We start from the raw sequence: 25,116 nt of genomic DNA, 5'->3' as shown, positions 1-25,116 counted from the left end.
CAAGTTGCCAAGTCTCTAGTTTGGACTTTACACTTGGTGCAACTAGCCGTTAGGATCTCACTAATGCTGGCTTGAATATGAGGAAGTGATATGACACAAAGTTTAAATTTTTTACATTTTACATTTTTGTCATTTGGCAGACGCTTTTAATCCAAGTGCATAGGTTCTACCACCAGTCAAAGCATCACATCCATAACTAGGAAAATACACATGGAATGCTGTTCTAAACATATAGTCGTCATCAAATAATTTTTATTTATTTATTTTATTTTTTTGGGTTAGACAAGGAGGATAGGGATATCAGAAAGGGGGGGCGGGGGAAATCAGGAGGGAGGACTAAGGTAGAGTTTGAAAAGTGTCCTATTTATAGTGAATATCACATTGCTTTCCTTAGATATCCTCTTTCCTCTGACAGCCTTTGTGTTTCTTCACCCTGACGGATAATACTCTGGCAAACCAAATGACTGGTTTATCTCCCGATCAGCTCGATTTGAGCAACCATGAACTGCACAGAAACTAAACATTATACATCTGGAATATCACTGCATTCAGTAGGGTGAATTCAGGTAACTTTTGACTTAGAGGTGACTCAGTTTCTGAGTTCTTATTATGGCTGGTGGTGAGGGCAGACTCAGAAACTGAAGTATCCCAAATTAAGCTATTAGCGTGAATTCACTCTATAGCTGACCTGAGATTTAATTGCAATATTTACTGGGGGAAAACCATCGAGATATATAGCAGAGACGGAAGAAGCTTCTACGGCTTCTACTTTCTCAATTCTCAGAGCGCGCCCGTGGCTCACGTCATTGCTATGCGTTTACCATGATCCTTACCATTTACATAGGCCTACGCGCATACTGGTGCCAAAAGCCCCATAGTCCAATATGGTGGCCTCCATGATTTGGCTCCTCAGGCAGTTCCCATAGGAATCCATGGTACCGGAAAGAGGAGGCTCCAGTTATATATGTCGATGGTATAACCACATGAACTGTGCGGATTCTGCCCAGACCCAACGACAGAAACATACCACCATTGTGGACCGGTCTAGCTACATTGGTAGCTAATCTGCAAAAGTCAGTAGGCCTAAATGGTATATTTCCAAATGGTTTCACGTGTTGTTTTTTTTACTTTACTTTTTCCCAAATAACTTTTGCGCAGAGAATATAACTTTCAGAAATTATTTGCCCTAACCAGCTAACTGATAACACTTTTTCACATCACTTCACACGAAAGCTTTACTATATAACAGTATGTTTTATAGGGTTACGTCAGACAACTGCTTCTCGTGTGGTCGGGGTAGATGGATTTCCTCGAGTTCACAAGTTATTCCGACGTTGACTGGCGTTATATTGCACTTTTTTAGTAGGGGGTCGGAAAAACTTTACTGCGGAGTTGTCTGGAACGCAGCATATGTTCGATGTCTCGCTCTCAGTAGTTTCTGCCCGTGCTCGCTTCACCGGAAATGTGTTCCGATTTATTCACTCCCTCTGGTTACCAAAATTGCGTTTTCGGCCGATGAGACGTGGCCACTGTAGGGTGTACGTGCAAAACACAGTCCCCTCTCTGCCGCATCAGCTGAAGCGTACAGCTCAGCGGCGCTGAAACTCGGAGCTGGATGGCAGGGACTGTCTGGAGTAAAACGGGAATCTCAGCCGGGTAACAATTATACAATGTTTTTGTCTTTATGTGTTCAATATTGAATTGGCGAATCGTACAGCTTTTAGCCAATTAAAACAAATTAACTTGCCAGTTAACTTTTCTAAGTAAGTTTGGATCGTTTCTAGCTTCTAGGCTACGAGGCAACGATAGAAGACGCATGCAGTGATTTTTTTGGAATGGCTAAATATCCCAGCTAATTTAATCATTTTTCATATTCTGGATAGCCTATTGTCATATTACGTTTAGATGTGAATCATTTGCCGGTAACGTCATTGGTTAGCTAGTTGTTTGCAAACGAACTTATTTTATGTCAGTGTATGAGTAAAAGACAGTGCTTTTCTTGAACTTTTGAGTGTCCCGTCGTTAATTAAGTAAAAAGCGAACACGGTGTTCATTGTTTTTTGGCCCAATCATTGTCAGTTAAGTTAGTTTATATTAATGGAGGTTCACTTTGACTTGTTGACTTACTTTCTAGCTAACGTTAGCAACTGTTCTGATTAAACGCACATAACTGTAGCCTATTTATAATGTAGCCAAGCTGTATTTTTTTACAATGTCGACTGCCTCTTAAAATAGGTTCTGCAGCTAATTCACCTTCTGGCGGCTTGAAACGGATTCATGTTGCATACCAGTTGTTCGCGTTACATCGCGGAATACGTAGCTAACGTTAGCTAACTAGCTATTTGCGGTGCGTTTGGTCGGCTGCTAGCAAGCTGCAGAGGTAACGGAAAACGAGTCGCGCGTATCGGTCTGACTTGCAGTATAGGCTAACCCTGCCAGGCAGGTATTGTGACGCTAACGTTAAAATCACATTTGAAATCAATGTTATAGCAAATAACTTCGTGCAAACGTAGCTGCTAACCGACTAAAGTAGTCGAAATCAGTGCATTCGTGTTGCGTGGCCACGCATGCGACGTCATTTTTGTACACGGTATGCTGCTTGCTATCGATGCTCCTTTCAAGCGTTCGCCGTGTTCAAGCACGTACAGACATCAGACATAAACGCATCCGTTTTTAATTAATGTTAAGATTAACCACATAATCATTTAATAGAGATTTGCCAGCATAACAGAATGCAAACTAGTAGTTTTGTTGAGCTTCAGGCGCTGTTCGGAGCATCGTGAGCTAACACGGTCTTGCGAACACAGGGAAGTTATGTCGTTATTTGTCGTTTTCTCTATAATTACTGGTCCAATTACAAAAGTTGTCTTAAAGCACGTACTTCCATGCACCAAGTGTACATAGCGATCACGCATCCATCTTGGAGTGCTAGTCCCAACCGAAGTGTGGAAGTACCAGCATGGATAAAGTGCCAGGATGCGCACTCCTTTTCAATGTTTGGAGTGCACATCGTTGCATGCGCCCGACTGTAAAAAATCCCATAATTCATTTCGAGAACTGTCAAGACAAGGCAGCTAGTGTGCATATAACTTGTCTATAACATACAAAAAATAAAGCTAGCAAACGTGTCTTATTTGTTCCCTGCTGTAAAATGCAGCTATGATCACAAACTTGTGGTAAAGACGGTACATGATGATAATCTTCTATCCGAATAAAGTGGTACAATGTGAATGAACAACACAATGTCACCTAAAACAACACTCTCAAAGATTAAGCATATGTAATGTGATAATCTTAACCAGTTGGCGAAGTAGCAGACTAACTAGCGATGTGCACGGTTATTCAAGGAATGTTTATACTCTCCTCTTTCAAAACATTGACTCCAAATTGCACTTGTTTTCCGTTCTTTAAACAACTAAAATATAAGAAACTGAGGCAATGAGTATGAATGTTTTATGGTTAATTGCTTTACTGGATGTTTGCTTGGAAATTATGCCGATCGCTAAAGCTAGCATGTGCAATAACAAGCCCATGCAACTGTTTCCCTCTTCCTGCCACTTCCTATTTTATTTCCATGGAACAGGCACATTAAGTTAAATTTTGGTTGTTAGATGTTATGAAAATTTTGCATTTTTTATAATCTCTGCTTGGAAACGTATTATGGAACCATGCTGATCAGTGAACCACTTACTTGCATACATTTCTGCAATTATAATCAAAATTTAAAAAACACATACAGTACTGTGCAAAAGACTTTATTATAATTATATTATATTGAGATGTTGAGTATATATATGTGTTGTTTTTGTTGGTAGTGAAGCTGTTTGGCTGTGCGCCGTTAATGGTCTTTTCCTCTGCTGCAGTGTCCTGGCCTCCTCTGGATCCCCACACTCCTCCGCCTGGAAGAGAGATGAGAGCCATAGCCTGGAGGCCCGGCTGGGGTGTAGCTCTTCTGCTTAGTGGCACGGCCTTGCTGTTTGTGTCCTCTGGCGTTTCCAGCCACAGACCCAACGCCAAGAAGATATCCCAGACCACCGTGATGCAGGCCGCAGCCGGGAGAGCGGGTACCTGGTGCCCAGAAGAGCTCCTGAGTTTCCGGGCACTGTCGGAGCTGTTTGTGTGGGAGAGGGCGGACACCTGGGTCTGCTCCCTGCTCGGCTCCATCATCGTGGGGCTCAGTGGCATCTTCCCCCTGCTCGTCATCCCCATAGAGGCTGGGGCTGCCCTGAAAACAGAAGGTAATGTCCAGAGTTTTTCCCCTTTATGTCAAATGCAAACAAAACATTTGTCCGAAGCCAGACAACTTGGGTGCTCTTCAGTCTTCATCAGGCAGCAAGAAGCCTCTCAAAGTGAAGCCTTATCCCCAAGTGGCCAAAGAGTGAACTACAACGCCTGGTTGGAAAACAAACTTGAAGCCCCTCCCTCCCCATTCTATGGTGAAAGCCCAACATGAGCCTGATATTCTCTATGGAAATAATATACACACAAAAAAATGGTTTGACTAGTTATCCCTTCTAATGTCTTCCCTGTCAATGTTTCTTTTAAATAAGCTCTCTTCTGCATTCACTAACGACACAAATGAATACATTACATTTCATTATTGGCATTTGGCAGATGCTCTTATCCAGAGCGACGTACAGTTGATTAGACTACGCAGGAGACAATCCTCCCCTGGAGCAATGCAGGCTTAAGGGCCCAACGGCTGTTCGGATCTTATTGTGGCTACACCGTGATTAGAACCACCGACCTTGCATGTCCCAGTCATTTACCTTAACCATTACACTACTGGCCACCCCACCTGCCTAATGAAACGCGTCTGTGAAGCCAATTCAACAAATACTTATAGTACCTTAAAATTGGGCACCATGTACAAAAGGTGCTATAATTTCTAAATGGTTCATCCGATATGGATGACAATACCCTCTAATTAAATGTAATTATCATTGTATTTGTTCATTGTGTGTGTCACTGTCCGATGATTTACGGTGCTCACTGTATGTGCTTATTTTGCTCTTTTCTTGCATCTGCTCCTATCAGGTGTGCGCATCTTTTAGCTACAATGCAGCACAATTCCTACGTCCATGCACCTATTTCTTCATAGGCTATTGCTACAATACAAATTAAAACACAGCGAGAGAGAGACAAATTTTTACAATTTCATGATACGACAACGTTGCGTGAGTAAAATCACGTGTTAGTTTGGTGTCCCTGTTTGTGCGCATTCCGATTCCACTTAATTGTATTTAGAGCTTCCATTTGTGCAGCCAACATTGAATTCCAGTGTTTATCCAGCCCTAAAAGTTCTAAAAGATGCACTTCCTTTAACAAGTGAGCTTATTTTTCGCACCGATGGAGGTGTATGTTGTACAACTCTTTCAGACTTTTTTATCATTTTGACCTGAACCGGAATATTAGCTTTAAGTCTTGCGATAGCAGAGTACATTTCTCATGCTGTTGTTTCCAATGTTAGCATCTTGTTTTGTTCTTCTGTCGGAGCTTGTGACTATGTGTCCATTCTATGCTACGTCTAACCGGAAGTTTTACTTTTCATCAGCCAGAGTTGAGGTAAGATCAGAAGTGAAATAGATGAGATTGTGCAGCCCAATTTTACATTAACCTCAGTTAGTCTTTAATCATAACCCTTTATCTTTTACAGTAATACTCCTATAGCTGGACGAAGAGCTCACACTGTAATCTCTACCTGGGTTCATTAAATTCTTTCTGTTCAGAGCCCCAGTGAGGGTGAATACTGGTGAGTGTTTGGTCAGAGCAGAGTTTTCACATCCAGAGCTCTTTCCTTAATCCCTGCACCAGATTCAATGCGTCAGGCTGTAATATTTTGGCCAGACGCCGATTTGTATTGCTGCAAAATATTTTCCAGCCTCTGCATGTCACAAATAGAATGTTCCTCCTTCACTGCCGGGACGTATGAGGTTGAGCCGCTCCAAGTCAAAGTGTGTGGCTGTCAGTGTTGAGTGTGTTGAATGTTGAAAGTTGCATTCGATACACAGCTGGCCTACACGTAAACATATTGCAGTTTGGATCCCAGGCAACGGCAATCACTTTATGTAAATAACACACCGGAAAAAGTGCAGTGCTTCAACACTTGAGGTTTTCACGTTGGCTCACCACACTACATGTACTTTAAGGTTGTTATCTACTTCACTGAAGTTACGCCTGAATATTAGGACTGTGACTAATCATGATGTACTTCTAGAAATAATTGGTCAACAATAAATGCACTGTATGTATTTTTCATGCTTGTGGGATTTCTATCAAAGACAAACTGAAAGGCATAGGATCAGAGAACAGAGCCCTGGAATTCTCAGACACTTATTGAAGTTCTCCCAGCCTCTGCTTCCTCTGGGGTCCGGAGCCTCTCACCCGAGTCTGGGCGAGCGGAGCTGTGGCCAGATGTCATCGTAGAGTGTGGGGTTCACTGGAGGATGCGGCTCCGATTGTGACAGTGAAAGGGATTATGTACACAGTGATGTTTATAAACTGACTTGCACAGTGGTTTCGTGTTGCATTTGAAGTTTGGGGTCATCTGTGCAACACAGAAGTGGGCAGAAAGTCCTCAGGTGAAAGTTTAGGTTAAATATTAGGAACACATTTCTCCTGCCTCCCTTTGCCCCCAGAACAGCCTGAATTGTTCATGAATTTGGCAAGGTGCTGGAAACATTCCTGTGTTCATATGATCGCATCGCACAGTTTCTGCAGGTCTGTCAGCCTTGCAATGTGTTCTGCTGGATTGAGATGTGGTGTCTGTGGAGGTGTTGGAGCACATTGGGCTCATTATTACGTTTGCGGAAGCAGCTTGAGATGCCGTGTGCTTTGCCATGGTGCAGACACCATGGTCCTCACAGTGTGCGCCTCTGTGCTTTCAGGCTGGAAAGAATGCGTCCACTGGCTTCAGACAACAGAACTAGCTCTATCGCCTGTTCCTGTTGTCCGCCCTCTAATGACCCTGGCATTTCCTTTCCTTTGGTTTTGCTTTGGTTTTTTTTCAAATTTGTGTTGACCTGAGCACTGCGACTTGGAACTTTGCTTAATAGTACTAGGAATTATAAATTGGTTGTTGAGACCTACTTATGACTGATACTGAATGTCATTGATAATTTCTAGGATCTGCAAGAGTGTTTACATTTTACCACTACTAGTGTCTGCTGCAGTGACTCATTCTCTTTTATTATTTACGTTTTAGAATATATATATTTTTGATATTGATTTATTCATTTCTTTTTTGTTTATTAAGACTGAATAAATCATTCAGAAAAATTAAAAAGGTCTGATTTATGTCTTAAATGTGCTCAGCCTTTGGTACAACAACAGTACCATAAGGACGGAAGAGGCAGAAGAGTTCATCTTTAATGCAAATTGACAAATTGTATGCCTGTGTGTGGGCTTGCCCTGACAGAGTTGTTTATTGTGTGCCCCCGCTTGGACTTGCAGATAGTTTTTTCACTATTGCATTCTGAAGATTTGGGAAGCATGTGAGGACATTCTTCCATTCTTTGCTTGTGCTTCAGTTATTATATGAGTGTCTCGTTCAAAAATTCTAAGTATTGCATGCCTGAAGGGACAATTTTTCCAAATATTAAGTCTTGAATTTTCATTTAATTTGCATGTTACTGTCTAATTCTTCTAATTCATTCATTGTCATTGTTAATTGTCTTCCTGGTGGGCTACATTTCAGTTGAGATGTAAAAGGTATAAAAAGTATTTGTGTATTATGTGTGTGTGACATACCAGTATAGCCTAGTGGAGTACACACTAATTCCAGCAGACATTTTGGGTCCTGAACCGTAGTTTCAGAAGCGCTGGTCTAAATTGTAATAGTTTTTAAATGAGGACCCTGCACTCTATTAAATGGAGATCTTCTCAGAAACGAAAGGCTGAGTCTGCTGATCATGCACACACACACATCTATGCGTCATTCTGCATTATACTCACGTACTGTAAAATCTGTACCAACATCTGCATTATACTCACATACTGTAAAATCTGTACCAGCATCTGCATTATACTCACGTACTGTAAAATCTGTACCAACATCTGCATTATACTCACATACTGTAAAATCTGTACCAGCATCTGCATTATACTCACATACTGTAAAATCTGTACCAGCATCTGCATTATACTCACATACTGTAAAATCTGTACCAACATCTGCATTATACTCTCATACTGTAAAATCTGTACCAGCATCTGCATTATACTCACATACTGTAAAATCTGTACCAGCATCTGCATTATACTCGCATACTGTAAAATCTGTACCAACATCTGCATTATACTCTCATACTGTAAAATCTGTACCAGCATCTGCATTATACTCTCATACTGTAAAATCTGTAGATATTTTCCCCCTTTCTTAATTGCATACATTACATACCGGCACCATAAGAAAGACTGTACAGATCTCTCCTCAGCTCTCCAGTGTAAAAGTCTGGCTGTGGCTGTTATGCGGGTGAAAGTGGCTGAGCTGATGGGTGTTTTGGTCTGACTGCATGATGGGTGTTTTGGTCTGACTGTGTGTGAAATCAGCTGAGCTGATGGGTGTTTTGGTCTGACTGCATGATGGGTGTTTTGGTCTGACTGTGTGTGAAATCAGCTGAGCTGATGGGTGTTTTGGTCTGACTGCGTGATGGGTGTTTTGGTCTGACTGCGTGTGAAAGTGGCTGCGCTGATGGGTGTTTTGGTCTGACTGCGTGATGGGTGTTTTGGTCTGACTGTGTGTGAAATCAGCTGAGCTGATGGGTGTTTTGGTCTGACTGCGTGATGGGTGTTTTGGTCTGACTGCGTGTGAAAGTGGCTGCGCTGATGGGTGTTTTGGTCTGACTGCGTGATGGGTGTTTTGGTCTGACTGCATGTGAAAGTGGCTGAGCTGATGGGTGTTTTGGTCTGACTGCGTCATGGGTGTTTTGGTCTGACTGCGTGTGAACGTGGCTGATCTGATGGGTGTTTTGGTCTGACTGTGGTGGTTATGCGTGTGAAATCGGCTGAGCTGATGGGTGTTTTGGTCTGACTGCATGATGGGTGTTTTGGTCTTACTGCGTGTGAAAGTGGCTGAGCTGATGGGTGTTTTGGTCTGACTGCATGTGAAAGTGGCTGAGCTGATGGGTGTTTTGGTCTGACTGCGTGTGAAAGTGGCTGAGCTGATGGGTGTTTTGGTCTGACTGATGGGTGTTTTGTGGTCCCCAGCTGGGTGTCGGAGGCTGAAGCAGCTCCTGAGTTTTGCCATCGGCGGCCTGCTGGGCGACGTTTTTCTCCACCTGCTTCCCGAGGCCTGGGCCTACTCCTGCAGACCAGGTTTGTGCCGTCCTGTCCTCCTCACATACGCCCACCCGTCCATTTACAGCGGGGTCCAAAGGTCTGAGACCACATCGGAAATCTGGGCGGGTTTTCATGTAATCCTGGAAATAAACAACATTTTTTTTTTTTAAGTCCTCAAACTAAAATGAATGCTGGACAATGCACAATCACCTGAGCTCAACCCCATTGAACATTTATGGGGACACTTGAAGACTGACAAAGGCCAAGCATTCAGTAATATCACAAGATGTTCGTTGGAACATTGTTAAATAATGCTGAGATAACATCAGGTTTTGCACAAATATGTGGAGTTCATGCCAGCTTGAGTGCATGTTGCCATTAAAGCAAAAGGTTGACATACCAAATACTAAGAAATTCTGAAATTATTATTATTTTTTATTTCAAAGATTCAACTTTTCATTAGTAATGAAACAGATTGTATTAAGTTTTACTAGTGGTCTCAGGCTTTTGGGCCCCACTGTATATGTTTTTCTGTTTGGGCCATTCTTTATCAATCTCTGATGTTTGGTGATAGACATGTTAAACAGTCCTTTGACCATATTTAGTTGTTTGTCTATCTTATCCTGAGCTTAGTCATGTCAGCTTATCTCTGTTACTGCATTGATTGACAGTAGCGTAGGCTATCTATTGCCCATGCTAGTGACACACTAGTTGTTTACTGATGGCTGAACATTATTTAGGTATCTGATAAGTGATGCAGCCTTAATATTCGTAGTCTATTGTGTGTATTTGGCACAGCTCGTAAAAATGTAAAATCTAGTGCATTTTGATATTTAGGTGTTATTGAAAAAAGACTAATAAAGTGAATAATCCTGGCTGTTTAACATTGCTGAGATGTTTTATGCTGTAGTATCTTAGAGAAGGACATGGACAGATGTTTTATGCTGTAGTATCTTGGGGAAGGATATGGACAGAGATGTTTTATGTTGTAGTATCTTAGAGAAGGATATGGACAGAGATGTTTTATGCTATAGTATCTTGGGGAAGGATATGGACAGAGATGTTTTATGCTGTAGTATCTTGGGGAAGGATATGGACAGAGATGTTTTATGCTGTAGTATCTTGGAGAATGACATGGACAGAGATGTTTTATGCTGTAGTGTCTTGGAGAAGGACATGGACATTTCTTCCTCTGCCTGTTAGGGGGGAACCACCAGCATCACCAGACCCAAGGCCTGTGGGTCATCCTGGGAATGCTCAGCTTCCTCATCCTGGAGAAGATGTTCCCAGACGAGGGCAGCCAGGATGATGCCAGGGCCCAGCACTCCTCTGTGAGTACCTGTTACCACGTACGCGATGCAAGGCTCAAAATCTGTCAACATCTATACGCATACAGTGGGCTGAAGTTCATCGGGAGGTTGCGGGTTCATCCCCGTGCCAAACCCCACATGCGTCTAAATCCTACGTGCACCTTCTCACCTGCCTCTCAGTGTTAGGAGAAGACTTATGGGTCTCTGACCCACATTCAAGGGCCTCCCTACCCATTCATGTCAAAGCTGTAGCTTCTGCAGAGGGCCTACTGTTTGGGATTTGCTACGGCCTGCCAGTGCAGGATCATGTCTGCTGTAGTGGTTGGGCTTTTTATATTGCTGCATGCTTTGCGGAGACTTCCCGCCCAGATGACCTATTTTTCCCCTGGCGTGTGTTCAGCTGGCCGGTGCCTTCCCCGCCTGCCTTGTTGATTTCTCATTCACTCTGAAATCTCTGGAAGTGAGACTGTGTGACCAGACATCTCTCGGGTAACTCCAAACTCCGCCCTGCAGGAGTTCAGCCTGTAGATTACACTTCTACATTTTAGCAGCACAAACTCGGTGAGGTGGCAGAGTTCTGCATGAAGAAATATGTGCTATTTGTGGATCGTTCAAGGACCAGCCTGCCATGACTTGTTTGGCTTTGTTGGGAATATCTCTCCATGCCAGATGCCCTTGTGCTTTAGGTACTGTACCTTCAAATATCCTCCGCTGGTACTAAGCCTCTCTTGTCCAGACCCGCAAGCTTTATTTCATGTGACATTTGCAGTGGATATTAGTGTAATATATTCAGTGTAGGCTCTTTGAAGATTACAATTACCAAAAAAAAAAAAAGTAAATACTGGTTTGCATAGTGTCCATGTGAAGAGGCAGAAAAACTCAAAAGTTTGTTTCTGTAAAAGCCCAGTGGATTAGTGCATGAAAACGTCTTTGGGAAGTTTCAGTTTTTTTTTGTTTGTTTGTTTTTGGTGGCGGGAGTGGCTTTGCCCTCCCACCCAATATTCCGGACAGTGTTCAGTAACGTTCAGTGAAATATGTATGCCACCACCATGTAAAATGATAATTTTACAGTGGCAATGTCTTTCTCATATTACTGTTCATACTTGTTAATTATGCACCTGTTCTATAATCAAACAATGCAGTTGTTTATTTGGAACTTGCCAATGCCAAGTTGGTTCTGATGATTCTAACAGAACCTCAAATTAAGGATAAAAATGTGATTCGTTGGGAGCAAGTTTTTACCGTTTGCCCAAACAAAGCCTCAAAGTGGAAGCCTAAATAGCCTTCTGCTTCCACTGTAGATTAACTGCTCTTATTGTTCTTCACCACAGTACATTTTCCTGTGGGTGTCTCATGAAAACAAGACGATAAATTAAGCAAATGGCTGAAAGGAAAATAAAATGAAAATAAGACCATTCGCCAGAATAAAGAGCAAATTAGTTTGAACTTCCCAGACCAAATGCAGCGATACGTATCGGTGAGTCTCTTTCCGCTCCCGCATCAGAGTAGAGCAGTTCAGCTCTCAGTCCCTAGCTTAGTTACGATGCAGTCGTGACCCAGCGTTTGCGTTTTCTGACCTCTTTGCTTGTTTATTTAAACATTTTCACACCTAACAACAATCTCGCCTGCACCCCTCACGTGCCCCTGAACAACCGAAAAGCAACATAGCTTCAGTTGAATGGTGAATGGAGCCAGTGTCTCACACGGGTGACTGTCCAGTTGTTGAAGAAGGCAGACAGTCATACCCTTGAGGGCTATTTATAGAGCCTCCTAGCCTTCTTCTTCTTCTTCAAGCTCCTGCTGCAGGAGGCGGGTCAAGGTCAGTGCCTGGCTAGTGTTGTCAACTTAACCAGCGGAATATTTGACATCTGGAAAACTTCACCCACTATCTGTTTGGCCATGTTTTAGCCCTTACTGTGTACAGCAGTTATTTTGGCTTTAGGTTGAACAGTGAATAATATATATTTGTCCCAGGAAGTCCAAACCACCTGTGCACTGTTGTTGTTTTCTCAATTTATTTTTAAGGCTTTATTTTAAATGTATAATGTTTCCTGAATGGCTCTCCTCCCTGATGGCACGTGATCTGATCAGTTCATATGCGTGAAACTGTGATCTATAGAATGCTGAATCTATTTGGTAAATGGTTGGCATTTATATAGTGCCTTTAGCCAAAGCGCTGTACAATTGATACTTCTCATTCACCCATTCATACACACACTCACACAGCAACGGTGATTGGCTGCCATGCAAGGCACCAACCAGCTCCTCGGGAGCATTTAGGGGTTAGGTGTCTTGCTCAGGCACAGGGACTTGCTCAGGCACAGGGACACAGGCACAGGGAGCCCCTGAAGGGTGCAGGCGAGATTGCTGATGATAGTCGTTAAGGTGTATGTGTGCACGTGCTACAAAATGTCATATGGCTGAGTATAAAATAGTTTGTAGCTTAAAAACGGTGTTGTAATCATTTTGAGAAAGCGAGATTGACATCCTCCTTCTTGCCTGCTCAGAGGCAAAGTGATTGTTCCCTATTCACTGGGCAAGGTGTGGCACCTGCGGTCCTGGTTTTTTGTTGAGCCCTTAATGATGGTCGTTGGGTGATCCATATGCTCATGTGGTTGAAGATCTCGTGGGGCAGTTATTTAAGGAAATGCCAAATCTTCTGGATTGCAGCACCTCCCCCAAGTTGATAGAGAATTTCCAAGTCACATTAATGAAACCCTTTTTCCTTGCTGTATTTCAAAGACCAAATATAAAGCACTGATAGGGAAATCTGTCTTTTTACCGGTGAAAGGTTTTCAAAAGGTCTAAATTGTTTTCCTGCAATTTTATAAAGATTTATATTTATATTTATACAGATTGTATGTTTGATTAGCAACGTGTTCACGTTTTTTCACTTTACTGGTTGAAAAGAATTGAACTCATAATGCTGTACTACTAATGAATAAAATGAAGCTTAAATCATTTTTATCTTGGAGCAAATCTCTTTGTGGTTAAATGAGATGAGGCTGCAGGATTGCTCAGCGAGATTTAATCAGGAGAATGTGAAGAGTGAGTAAATGGCTGTGCTTGCTTTCCGGCTGAAGGGCGTGTGTTTTCTGAGGACAGTTCTCTGAGAGTATTGTGCGTGCGTGCGTGCGTGCGTGCGTGCGTATGTATGTGTGTGCGCGTGTGTGCGTTTGTGCGCAGCCTGAATAAGAGCAACATAACCCCGCATAATTGCCAATGAAATAAGTAAATGAGGACATTTCAGGAAAAGACAGACAAATATTATTATTATTATTTTTAATATTCTTTTTTATGGTTGATATTTTTTTTTTGTTTCTTTAGTGGTTACCAGATGCTGTAAAGTGACCACTAGGTGGCGAAATACACTGCATCAGTCACCTGCAACATTTTCCCATTGGATAAAATAGTTGAAAATTACTCAAGATCAGTTTCCCTTAAGTTAAGAGACTCGCCTCTACCATTCACCACATGTTAGATTTTAATGTATAACATTGTTTGTTTCTTGTTATTTTACAGGGTTGTATTGAATTATTAATGTTGTAATAAAGATAATGTTCCGATTTACATTCTCGGGTCTGTACAGCAGAAGACGCAGAAGTAAAACTTACACTATTTAAATCATGATTTTTCTAATGAACACAGTAGAAAGCCAGGCTCTCAGCACTGGATGCAGCTTTGAAGCTGGTTCCTAGGGCCGGGTGCTTCTTGAACCCTTGATCCAAAAATCTAGTTTACCATCCCAGTCTGCATTTACACTTCAGACAGACACTCGTATGCAGTGAGAGATTTGCATGGCTTACATTCTTTGTACATGCAGTCCATTTATACTTCATATGGATTTATATACATGTGTATTGAAGCAATTCATGGTCAGTACCTTTTCCTAACCAATGTATTCTATCTACAACCCATTATATTCCCTAACTGTTCACCACCCTTTCATGGTCTGTCCGCATGCCAGACATCTTGGTCATGTTCTGACTGAATCATCTACATCTTTATTTATTAAAGCAAGTTTCACTTCATCACGAGATGTCTGCATTCAGATCTAACCGTGACAGTTGAATGAAAACTGATCAGAGTAGGTGTGAACTGACTGTGAGGTATCTGAGTTTGTGTATTATTAGGACATTTGCCACCATTTGTAAATGACAAATGTCATATTTGATAAGTTAATGTAATATAATGTACGTATTACAATGTACTAATACTGTGTATTTGGTTGTGAATGTATTCTGCTGGTTTGGTTACAATGTTGCTTAAATGTTTGCTAATGATTGAGATCCTAATTATAAAACATAAGAAACTACAAATACAGTTGCTGTGGGTTTGACGGTGCAAATAAAACTGACACAACATTGTTCAGCCAATGCTCATGTGCATATTGTTCTATTGCATCCCGCCGCCTAGATCTGTGCGTGCGCGGTGATGAAGCCACACTCGCTGCCCGGCTGTGCCCAGACCAGCAGTCCTCAGGAGATGCAGCTGACACACAGGAACGGCCACTTATGTGAGAAACCACAGAGCCCTTCACATCCAGAGACGAGGAAGATTAAGGTCAGTCCAGTCAATCATTTTAGCAGCCTGTGCTGATAACAAAGTATTTATATACAGTGTATTAAAAAAAGAAAATGACTGCTGTATCTAAAACAATTTCCAATCTGCGATAACAAAACTGTTACATTGTTGATGATGCTAACTTTCTCACATAAGTAGCTGCTGTCGTTTGTAATTTAGCATTTGTGCATTGATAAAGAATGAGGTTAGGGATGTGCATTGTATTTGGCGAGTTTGTATTCCGAACTGTATGGCAGAAGTTGCACTCTAATGTGCAGTGCTGTGAAAATGTATTTTCCCTATTCCGTGTTTTCACTATTATGTCACGTTGAATGGTTTTAGATCTTTAGACGAAATATAACATTAGACGAGGGCAACCTGCGTAAACACAAAACACCTGTACAAAATGTAGTTATTTAATGAAAATGCATATATATCCATATCACCCCTGTGCAAAAGGAATTCATCTTTATTAAATCTTTATAAATAAGTAATCTTTCTGAATACTAGTGTCGGCTGTTGTGTAGTGTATGTTAATAATAGTGAAGTACCTGAAATCTAGAACCTCATTGCAGCTGTTTGCCATCTCATAAAAATGACCAAATGCACTTTCAAATAAATCCACTTTGTGATGCTTGATGCTTGTGTTTTCATTTCTATTACGGGTAATTTAACTATAACTAGATCACAACAAAAATACAGACATACTATAGGGCTATTTTAGCATGAAGGAAACATTTTCACCCATAAACGTGTCCTGGGATAAAGTGTCTCTATATATCTATAAGCTTCAGTCATGAGATTTTTCTGTGTCCTATAATCCCTGGGAGTCGTGCTACCATTAGAATTTAAGAATTTAGCAACTGCAAACTTCTTAATATTTTCTTTCTGTCTAAACGGTACAACTCACAGCTTTTAGACATGGCATTCCTTTAGAACCATCTTAGCTCCTTTTGTTTGTGTGAGACCTTCTTTTGAGTGCTCTGCCGTCAAAAGCACCAATCAGTGGCTGAGATATTCAACATTTCATTTGGTTCATTTTTGGTAAAAGGCACAAAATCCCGTCCCGATGTAGTGGGCATAAGGGAACTCTGAAGATGCTACAGCTCCCAAATGTTTTCATCTGTGACCGCTAAACTTGTACTGAAGCAACCACACTAACGTTTATTCATAATACTGCCATTAACTGAGATGATTCCCCCCACTGTTGATGTATTCTCATGAGAATACCAGAATCTGAATCTGAACAGGTCTCTACATGTGTCAGTGTTGACTGATGTGATTGATGTTGCCAGACCAGCGGATATTTGAACCTCCTGGCGAACATCATCGACAACTTCACTCACGGGCTTGCGGTGACTGGCAGCTTCCTCGTCAGCAGGAAAGTAAGTAGTAGGATCTAGAGGTAGTCTGAGAGCAGGCTCTGCTCTGTCTCACGCTCATGGAAATGCTCTGGAGCATGTTGCCTCGTACACAACTCATCTGTCTATTTAACGCCTGAATTTCAGCCAGCTATCACGCTACAAATACCAAATTAAGTAAAAATGCCAGGTTTTCCCTGGTAATACTGATTGAGATTTTTGAGCAAGCAAGAACCCAGGAGGTTGGACTAGTAAGCTTGCGCTAGTCTACTAAAGTGGCTTTTGTTTAGTTGGCAAGCTACCTACTTATGTGCGGATAGTCGGGTCTACCTTGTTGTGCCTCTAAATGCATTTGTCTAGTTTAAAGCAAGCTGCCACTTTAAAGCAAGTTTGGCCCGCTGCTCTGAGGGTTTTAAGTCGAACAATACAATTTCTATTATTTAACATTTGTCTATGTAGTTTCCTATATAGCAAGCCCACAGAGCACACCATTGCAGGCTATATTTTCCTCTTCCGCAGTTTTACTGCCTCCAGTGGAAATGACGGATTCTCACCAGTCTGTTCTCTACCAGAGTTCGTAGATTTTTTCAGTGGATCTGCCGTTCTATTATCCTCCACTAGGGGGCGTTTTCATTCCCTTATAGAGGTCCTCCTTTGACACGAGTGAACAGGCATCAGTCAGTCGCGTGCGAGGCCTCACTCTCCTGCTCCCACTTCCGCTCATCAGTGATCGGCAGCGCATCACTGCTCAATGGTGGCAGCATGGCCCTAAAGTCACGATGGGGCTGGAGCCCTACGTGCTTGAGTGGAAATGGAGAATCACTTTTTGAAAGCTAAATAAATGAATGTAGTATGTGGGAGATGAAGATCATTTCCCCAGCTGTATGTCTGTGCTCAGGATGGGGTGTGAGGGGGTCCTGGTGCGTCTCCTCCTCAGTTTGGGCGAGGTCCACCAACGCCCCGGGGCGTGAGGTGCGTAACGGGTCTGCCCTTTCCTCCGCCGTTGCCATGGCAATGTTGCGTTTGGCTGGGGCAGTTCCCGTGTAAATTAACCCTGATTTGGTGTCTCTCCGTTTCGCTCACCTGCCAGGTGGGCTTCCTGACGACCTTCGCCATCCTCCTCCACGAGATTCCTCACGAGGTGAGTGTTTGGCGAGTCTCTGGAAGAGTAACCGCAAACCGCCCTGTGTCCCGGACATGGGCCCAGGAGCGCTGCGTTTGGGGGCTGGGGGCTCACATGGGTTAAGAGTCTGACGTGTGCTCTTCATTATTCTCTGATCAGCTAGCGCCTGTTCTCACTGATAATGTGGAGTTAAATTTAAGTACAATGGAACATTGTTCCATGGTTCCTCACGGAACATTGGGAAAGTTTAGCTTAAATTTAAGTTATGAGAATGAGAATGGTAAGGTACTGTAGTTTGCACAGGCTAGTTGTTGCATGGACTGTAGTGTTAGCATTAATATGTGCATTTAGTGTTCAGTTCTGTCTTCTCATGGGTTCACAGCCACCTTGTGGTGGACACGTTACTGCAGTGTGAGGAAGGAATGAGCAAACTGTGATTCATACTCCTGCCCTACAGTTTCATTGGGTAGGGGACAAAAAAAATTTAAATTAAATAAAAACTAGCAGTGGTGCCAGAAACTCAGCTGCCTCTGTGTAGGGGAAACAGGGCGTTTCAGTTTGTGTGATATCAGTCAGCTGCCTCTGTGTAGGGGAAACAGCTGACTGATATCACAGTTAGTGTGATATCTGAATGGTGTTGCTTTCCAGGTGGGGGATTTCGCCATCCTGCTGAGGGCTGGCTTTGACCGCTGGAGTGCAGCCAAAATGCAGCTGTCCACCGCCCTGGGGGGGGTGCTGGGGGCCTGCTTTGCTCTCTGTGCGCAGTCCCCCAAAGGCGCAGGTGAGTCTCTGCCCTGGGCGGGGTCCTGGGCGGGGTCCTGGGCGGGGTCCTGGGCGGGGTCCTGGGCGGGGTGCTGGGGGCCCTGGGGGCTGTGGGCGGGGTGCTGGGGGCCCTGGGTGGGGCCTTCATCAAGGGGTGTTGATGATGAGTAAACAGAAATGCTCATCACATGACTGCCTGGAAGTGAAGGGGTGTGGAGCGTGTGCGGCGTGCGGCGTGTGCGGTGTGTGGAGGGTGTGGGGCGTGTGGAGGGTGTGGGGCGTGTGGAGGGTGTGGGGCGTGTGGAGGGTGTGGGGCGTGGGGAGGGTGTGGGGCGTGGGGAGGGTGTGGGGCGTGTGGAGGGTGTGGGGCGTGTGGAGGGTGTGGGGCGTGTGGAGGGTGTGTGAGGGTGTGGGGCGTGGGGAGGGTGTGGGGCGTGGGGAGGGTGTGGGGCGTGGGGAGGGTGTGGGGCATGTGGAGGGTGTGGGGCGTGTGGAGGGTGTGGGGCATGTGGGGCGTGTGGAGGGTGTGGAGGGTGTGGGGCGTGTGGAGCGTGTGGAGCGTGTGGGGCGTGTGCGGCGTGTGGGGCGTGTGGAGGGTGTGGGGCGTGTGGAGGGTGTGGGGCGTGTGGAGGGTGTGGGGCGTGTGGAGGGTGTGGGGCGTGGGGAGGGTGTGGGGCGTGTGGAGGGTGTGGGGCGTGTGGAGGGTGTGGGGCGTGTGGGGCGTGTGTGAGGGTGTGGGGCGTGTGGGGCGGTGTGGAGGGTGTCGGGCGTGTGGGGCGTGTGGAGGGTGTGGAGGGTGTGGGGCGTGTGGAGGGTGTGGGGCGTGTGGAGGGTGTGGGGCGTGTGGAGGGTGTGGGGCGTGTGGAGGGTGTGGGGCGTGTGGAGGGTGTGGGGCGTGTGTGAGGGTGTGGAGGGTGTGGAGCGTGTGCAGGGTGTGGGGCGTGTGGAGGGTGTGGGGCGTGTGGAGGGTGTGGGGCGTGTGGAGGGTGTGGAGCGTGTGGGGCGTGTGTGAGGGTGTGGAGGGTGTGGGGCGTGTGGAGGGTGTGGGGCGTGTGGAGGGTGTGGGGCGTGTGGAGGGTGTGGGGCGTATGGAGGGTGTGGAGGGTGTGGGGCGTGTGGAGGGTGTGGGGCGTGTGGAGGGTGTGGGGCGTGTGGAGGGTGTGGAGGGTGTGGAGGGTGTGGAGGGTGTGGGGCGTGTGGAGGGTGTGGGGCGTGTGGGGCGTGTGGAGGGTGTGGAGGGTGTGGGGCGTGTGGAGGGTGTGGGGCGTGTGTGAGGGTGTGGAGGGTGTGGAGGGTGTGGGGCGTGTGTGAGGGTGTGGGGCGTGTGTGAGGGTGTGGGGCGTGTGGAGGGTGTTGAGGGTGTGGGGCGTATGGAGGGTGTGGGGCGTGTGGAGGGTGTGGGGCGTGTGGAGGGTGTGGGGCGTGTGGAGGGTGTGGAGGGTGTGGAGGGTGTGGAGCGTGTGCAGGGTGTGGGGCGTGTGGAGGGTGTGGGGCGTGTGGAGGGTGTGGAGCGTGTGGGGCGTGTGTGAGGGTGTGGAGGGTGTGGGGCGTGTGGAGGGTGTGGGGCGTGTGGAGGGTGTGGGGCGTGTGGAGGGTGTGGGGCGTGTGGAGGGTGTGGGGCGTGTGGAGGGTGTGGGGCGTGTGTGAGGTCACGGGGCGTGTGGAGGGTGTGGGGCGTGTGGAGGGTGTGGGGCGTGTGGGGCGTGTGCAGCGTGTGAGGGTGTGGGGCGTGTGGAGGGTGTGGGGCGTGTGGAGGGCGTGGAGGGTGTGGAGGGTGTGGGGCGTGTGGAGCGTGTGGAGGGTGTGGGGCGTGTGGAGCGTGTGGAGGGTGTGGGGCGTGTGTGAGGTCACGGGGCGTGTGTGAGGTCACGGGGCGTGTGTGGAGGGTGTGGAGGGTGTGGAGGGCGTGGAGGGTGTGGAGGGTGTGGGGCGTGTGGAGGGTGTGGGGCGTGTGGAGCGTGTGGAGGGTGTGGGGCGTGTGGAGGGTGTGGGGCGTGTGGAGGGTGTGGGGCGTGTGTGAGGTCACGGGGCGTGTGTGAGGGTGTGGGGCGTGTGGAGGGTGTGGGGCGTGTGTGAGGTCACGGGGCGTGTGTGAGGTCACGCAGAGAGGTCAGGGCTGGGGACAATCGTGCTCAGGTATACGTTTCCTCTCCTCCCCCTGTAGAAAATTCGACCGCTTGGATCCTGCCGTTCTCCTCCGGTGGCTTCCTGTACATCGCCCTGGTCAGCGTGGTTCCAGATCTCCTGGAGGAGACCAACCCCAGGTAACTGCCTGCTCCGGTCATAACACCTGTATGAATGCCACTCTCTGAACTCCATCTACATTTCATCTACATCATCTCGGTTTATTGAATAATTTACCTTTCATGTGTTGCCAGTTTTTACATTTGTGTGTTATCACAAATTAAAAATGCTCAATTAAATGAACAAAGATCTGTGCTGATACCTTGATGGAGAGCAGGCTGATGTTAGCGTTAGGGCTGATCGATTTAATTTCCTGTCTTTTGAGGCTTTCAGCAAATGCAAACATTTCACTTAAAACTCTGTTTTTGGTGTTTTGGGAGCAAGCTCTATCCAGCTGTATTTTCTTCTTTCTGTCCTTACATGGCAGCAGAGCACATCGCTTGCCCACCGTTGGTTCTTTCTTAAAGTACCTAGCGATATGTATCGTAGACGGCTGCATGCTCATGCGTGACACCTGACCGCAGGCCCACTCCTCTTCACTTGTGGGAAGGCAGGACCACATCCTGTCATGCAGTGGTGTCCCGTCTTTTCCCAAAAAGGCCAGTGCAGGTTTTTGTTTTAGCCCAGCACAAAGACAACCGATCCTACTTACGTTGAAACCGAAATTGGTTCATTTGTTCACTTGGGTATCATAGTGATGGGCTAAAACAAAAGCTTGTACTGACATCTGCCTTTTTGGGATAAGATTGATCACCCCCTTCTCTAAAGGCATCAGGAGCAGAAAGCACGGTGGGGATTGTGAGAGAGGGGAGTTTTCCTTGTTGCTCTTTCAGGAATGTTCCTGCGTGTGCTTGTTTCCAGACAGTCCCTTCTGCAGATCCTGCTGCTTTGCTCTGGAATCGCGGTCATGGCCCTGATGTCGGCGATAGTGGAATAACTTCACCAAAGGGAGGACCCCTTTCCCCATTGGGGGATCGTTCACTGTGGACCAAATGGTGCTCGGCTTTAATAACTTGAGCAGGACGGTGGTTTCTGGAAACTGTTGTTCCACTGCGGGATTGGAGTCTCTCAGGTTCAGGAAGAGCTGAAGCTGAAACATGGAAATTGAAATGAACAGTCAGAGGCTGAAAGGACCCGTGACCGGCTTGTTGGTACACTCCACAAATCTACTCATCAGTGATTCAGGGCCCTTCTCCTTTAGGTGGTGCAGAATGGCGTGGGGGGCGCCAGATGGAGGACGTTCAGTAGCATGTGTTAAGCGAGCCGTTGTTTCCTCTGACTCATTATAAATAATGGAATGTGGCACACAGCCCTGCAGGGCAGCTCATGAATGCACCAACCAAAAGGAAGAAAGGATCCACCACTCTAAATCCTCTCACACAGATACTCACTCCTACGTCTACACACACATACTCTTACGTGTACCCATAGATACACACAGATACACACTCCTACGTCTACACACACATACTCACTCCTACGTGTACCCATAGATACACACAGATACACACTCCTACGTCTACACACAGATACTCACTCCTACATGTACACATAGATACACACTCCTACATCTACATACAGACACACACAGATACTCACTCCTACGTGTACACACAGATACATACAGATACTCACTCCTACATCTACACACAGATACTCACTCCTATCTGTACACACAGATACTCCTATCTGTACACACAGATACTCACTCCTACGTGTACACACAGATATATACAGATACTCACTCCTACGTCCACACACAGACACACACAGACACACACAGACACACACAGACACACACAGACACACACAGACACACACAGACACACACAGACACACTCCTACGTGTACACACTGAGGCTACGTATGGAATCCGGTCTCAATCACCCCATTTCCCTCTGCTTCCGCCTTCCACTGTTACTCATTACATATATATTTTTTTAATCCAAAGCGATTTACAGTTGATTAGACTAAGCAGGAGACGAGTCCCAGCGGGTCCCAGTCATGTACCTTAACCACTACGCTACAGGTCGCCCATGTTACTCACGTTCATGCTTCTTTTCCCCTCCCTCGCTCACTCTGCCTGCCTCACCCGGGGCTTGCCTCCCACCGCCCTTTCTCTCTCACACAGGTACACGAGCACATCTGTGCATGTTTAGCCGTGCCATTCAGTCATATAGATGCAAAGATTAACAGCAGTTGATGCTGTTTTTTTAAATAAAATGTGTATTTTTTTATATCATCGGCTTGTGCCATTTGTATCATATTCCTGTTGCAGTTTACTGATTTCATTTAAAATGCAACCGATATGATTGATGCGCCCAGTTATGCCCATCCTGTGTTTTTCGTTTTCAAAAATGATTTTCATATTGGTGAAAAAGTTTTTATAAGTTAATATTTCTGTTGATAAGCAATTCATGGGGCAATATTTATGGTTTATTTAATGGATATTCATGCCTGTTTCTGGTCCCTTTTTTTGAGTGGGCGTTTGAACATTTCACCTAAGGAACTTTGCACCTTGATTGTATTTCTCCTTTACTTTATTTCGCAACAAATGCTTAAAACGAAATGCTTAAACAGAAATGCATTTCACATCTTTATCCTGTTTGGTTAATAAAGATGTATATTGAAATACAGTTCCCCTTTGACATATTTTTATATGAGCATGAGTAGGAATAAAATGTCTAAGATTTGAACAGGTACATTTTAATAAATTATGTTTCAATAATCTTGCTGTGTCTGATATGGTATTCTTTCACACTATTCTGTTTTTTGTGAAGTATTAGATTGAGTATTTTGTGACCAATTCTTATTCGTGAAATTATGTACTAACTAATGCTTTTTACACACTAACTGTAATGAGTATGTAACTCACTTTTTTTGTAACTCACTCACTTGTGTAAAAATCCACTGCTTGTACATTTCATTACTGTACATCAGCAGTGGCCTCTTTCAGATTCAAACCCTTTGACTTTTAGTCGCATGGAGGAATGAAAAGTGCTCTTTTATACTCACCTTTTCTTTACACTGCCTCCATGTTTGCCATACTTTGCTACCATCCCTATCCATATTCCTGTGACTTAGTATTTTTCAACTGGAGTCATAGTTAGTGCTGTACCCTCCTTTTCTGAAAATGTAAGAATGTTTTGGGGTGCTGTGGAGTAAGGAATTTGAAATTTTGAAAGACCAACAGATAAAGCATTACATTTGTACAGACTTAAATTCAAAGGACTGAGATGCTGAGCTGCTGCTGAACACATTTTGCTGACACTTCAGGTCTTTGTCTTTTGTGAGTTGTCTTTGCTGGTCTCACAAAATGTCACGCCCATGGTAGCTCTATTCGCACAGAGCGTATCTGGGGTTTACCTCATTCCAAGCCGGACATCCCTACAGGACTGTTACCCTGTGACCCCAAACACATCTCCACAGGACTGTTACCCTGTGACCCCAAACACATCTCTATGTGACTGTTACCCTGTGACCCCAAGGGCAGCTCTACACGAGTGTTACCCTGTGACCCTAAACACATCTCTACAGGACTGTTACCCTGTGACCCCAAACACATCTCTACACGACTGTTAACCTGTGTCCCCAAACACATCTCTATGTGACTGTTACCCTGTGTCCCCAAACACATCTCTATGTGACTGTTACCCTGTGACCCCAAACACATCTCTATGTGACTGTTACCCTGTGTCCCCAAACACATCTCTACACGACTGTTACCCTGTGACCCCAAACACATCTCTACACGACTGTTACCCTGTGAGCGCAAGCAGAGACATTGCCTGTTGTGAAAGCATTGTTTTGAAATAATGTGATTTATTGTGCTCTACAATTCTTTGCTTGAAAGTTCAGACAGACTTTGTGGGAGAGAGGAAGACAAAAAAAAACATTAACCTTAATGGTTGTTTACCCAGGCAAAGTTTTATGAGCTTGCTCAAGGGATATGTGAAAGGTTGCATTCACACTGATGTCAGTGCTCTGGGATGCGATGACTGCAAGCATCAGTGCCCTCGCGGTTTAACATCATCGACTCGCACTGAGAGGAGGAATGGCTGATTCCATCTCCCCGTGGCTGCAGTGGCCGCTCTTCTGTATTCCCTCCTGATCGGAGCGATGTCTCGCGGTGCCCTCCCCAGCAGTCTTTACTCCTGGACTGCAACTACCATGGTCTTCCAGACATCCCTCCTTTGTCCTCTACACCAGACCACACTGAATGATTTAGGCTGAAGACCAACTGCATTTGGCAAATCCCCACCAGAACATTCGGCCCCCTGACTGAGCTGTGGCATTTAGACTTCAGCATAAATGCCATTACAGTTTTTGATAACCAGACATTTTTGGGACTGGTAAGATGGGAGCTACTGTCCCTAAATGGGAACGACATTGAATGTATAGAGGGAAATCCATTTGAGGTACTTTCTAGTTTAAACATCTCTTTAAAGACTCTTATCCTGAATGAAACTGGATTAAGGTAATTAGGGCTGTTCATTCTTCTGGTTCTGGATTTGTCTTAACAATGCAATCCAGG

General features: G+C 45.1%; 1 protein-coding gene across 2 annotated transcripts; it reads left to right on the top strand.

Moving 5' to 3' along the window:
* Positions 1-952: 952 nt before the first annotated feature.
* On the top strand, positions 953-23,311 carry slc39a13 (solute carrier family 39 member 13). Of its 2 annotated transcripts, none has more exons than XM_061247157.1 (10): positions 953-1,073; positions 3,864-4,238; positions 9,208-9,315; positions 10,483-10,610; positions 15,006-15,152; positions 16,448-16,537; positions 17,604-17,654; positions 18,285-18,417; positions 20,563-20,662; positions 21,444-23,311. In XM_061247157.1, coding segments are annotated over exons 1-10 (1,209 nt in total). In that variant the 5' UTR covers positions 953-1,072; the 3' UTR covers positions 21,520-23,311. The 2 variants fall into 2 exon arrangements, with proteins under 2 accessions (XP_061103141.1, XP_061103142.1); XM_061247158.1 differs by lacking the exon at positions 953-1,073 and adding an exon at positions 1,482-1,656.
* Positions 23,312-25,116: the final 1,805 nt, after the last annotated feature.

This window comes from Conger conger, chromosome 6, assembly GCF_963514075.1.
Source record: "Conger conger chromosome 6, fConCon1.1, whole genome shotgun sequence".
NCBI lineage: Eukaryota > Metazoa > Chordata > Actinopteri > Anguilliformes > Congridae > Conger > Conger conger.
The sequence above is the reverse complement of the archived record's forward strand: the minus strand, read 5'-3'. Positions and strand labels throughout refer to the sequence as shown.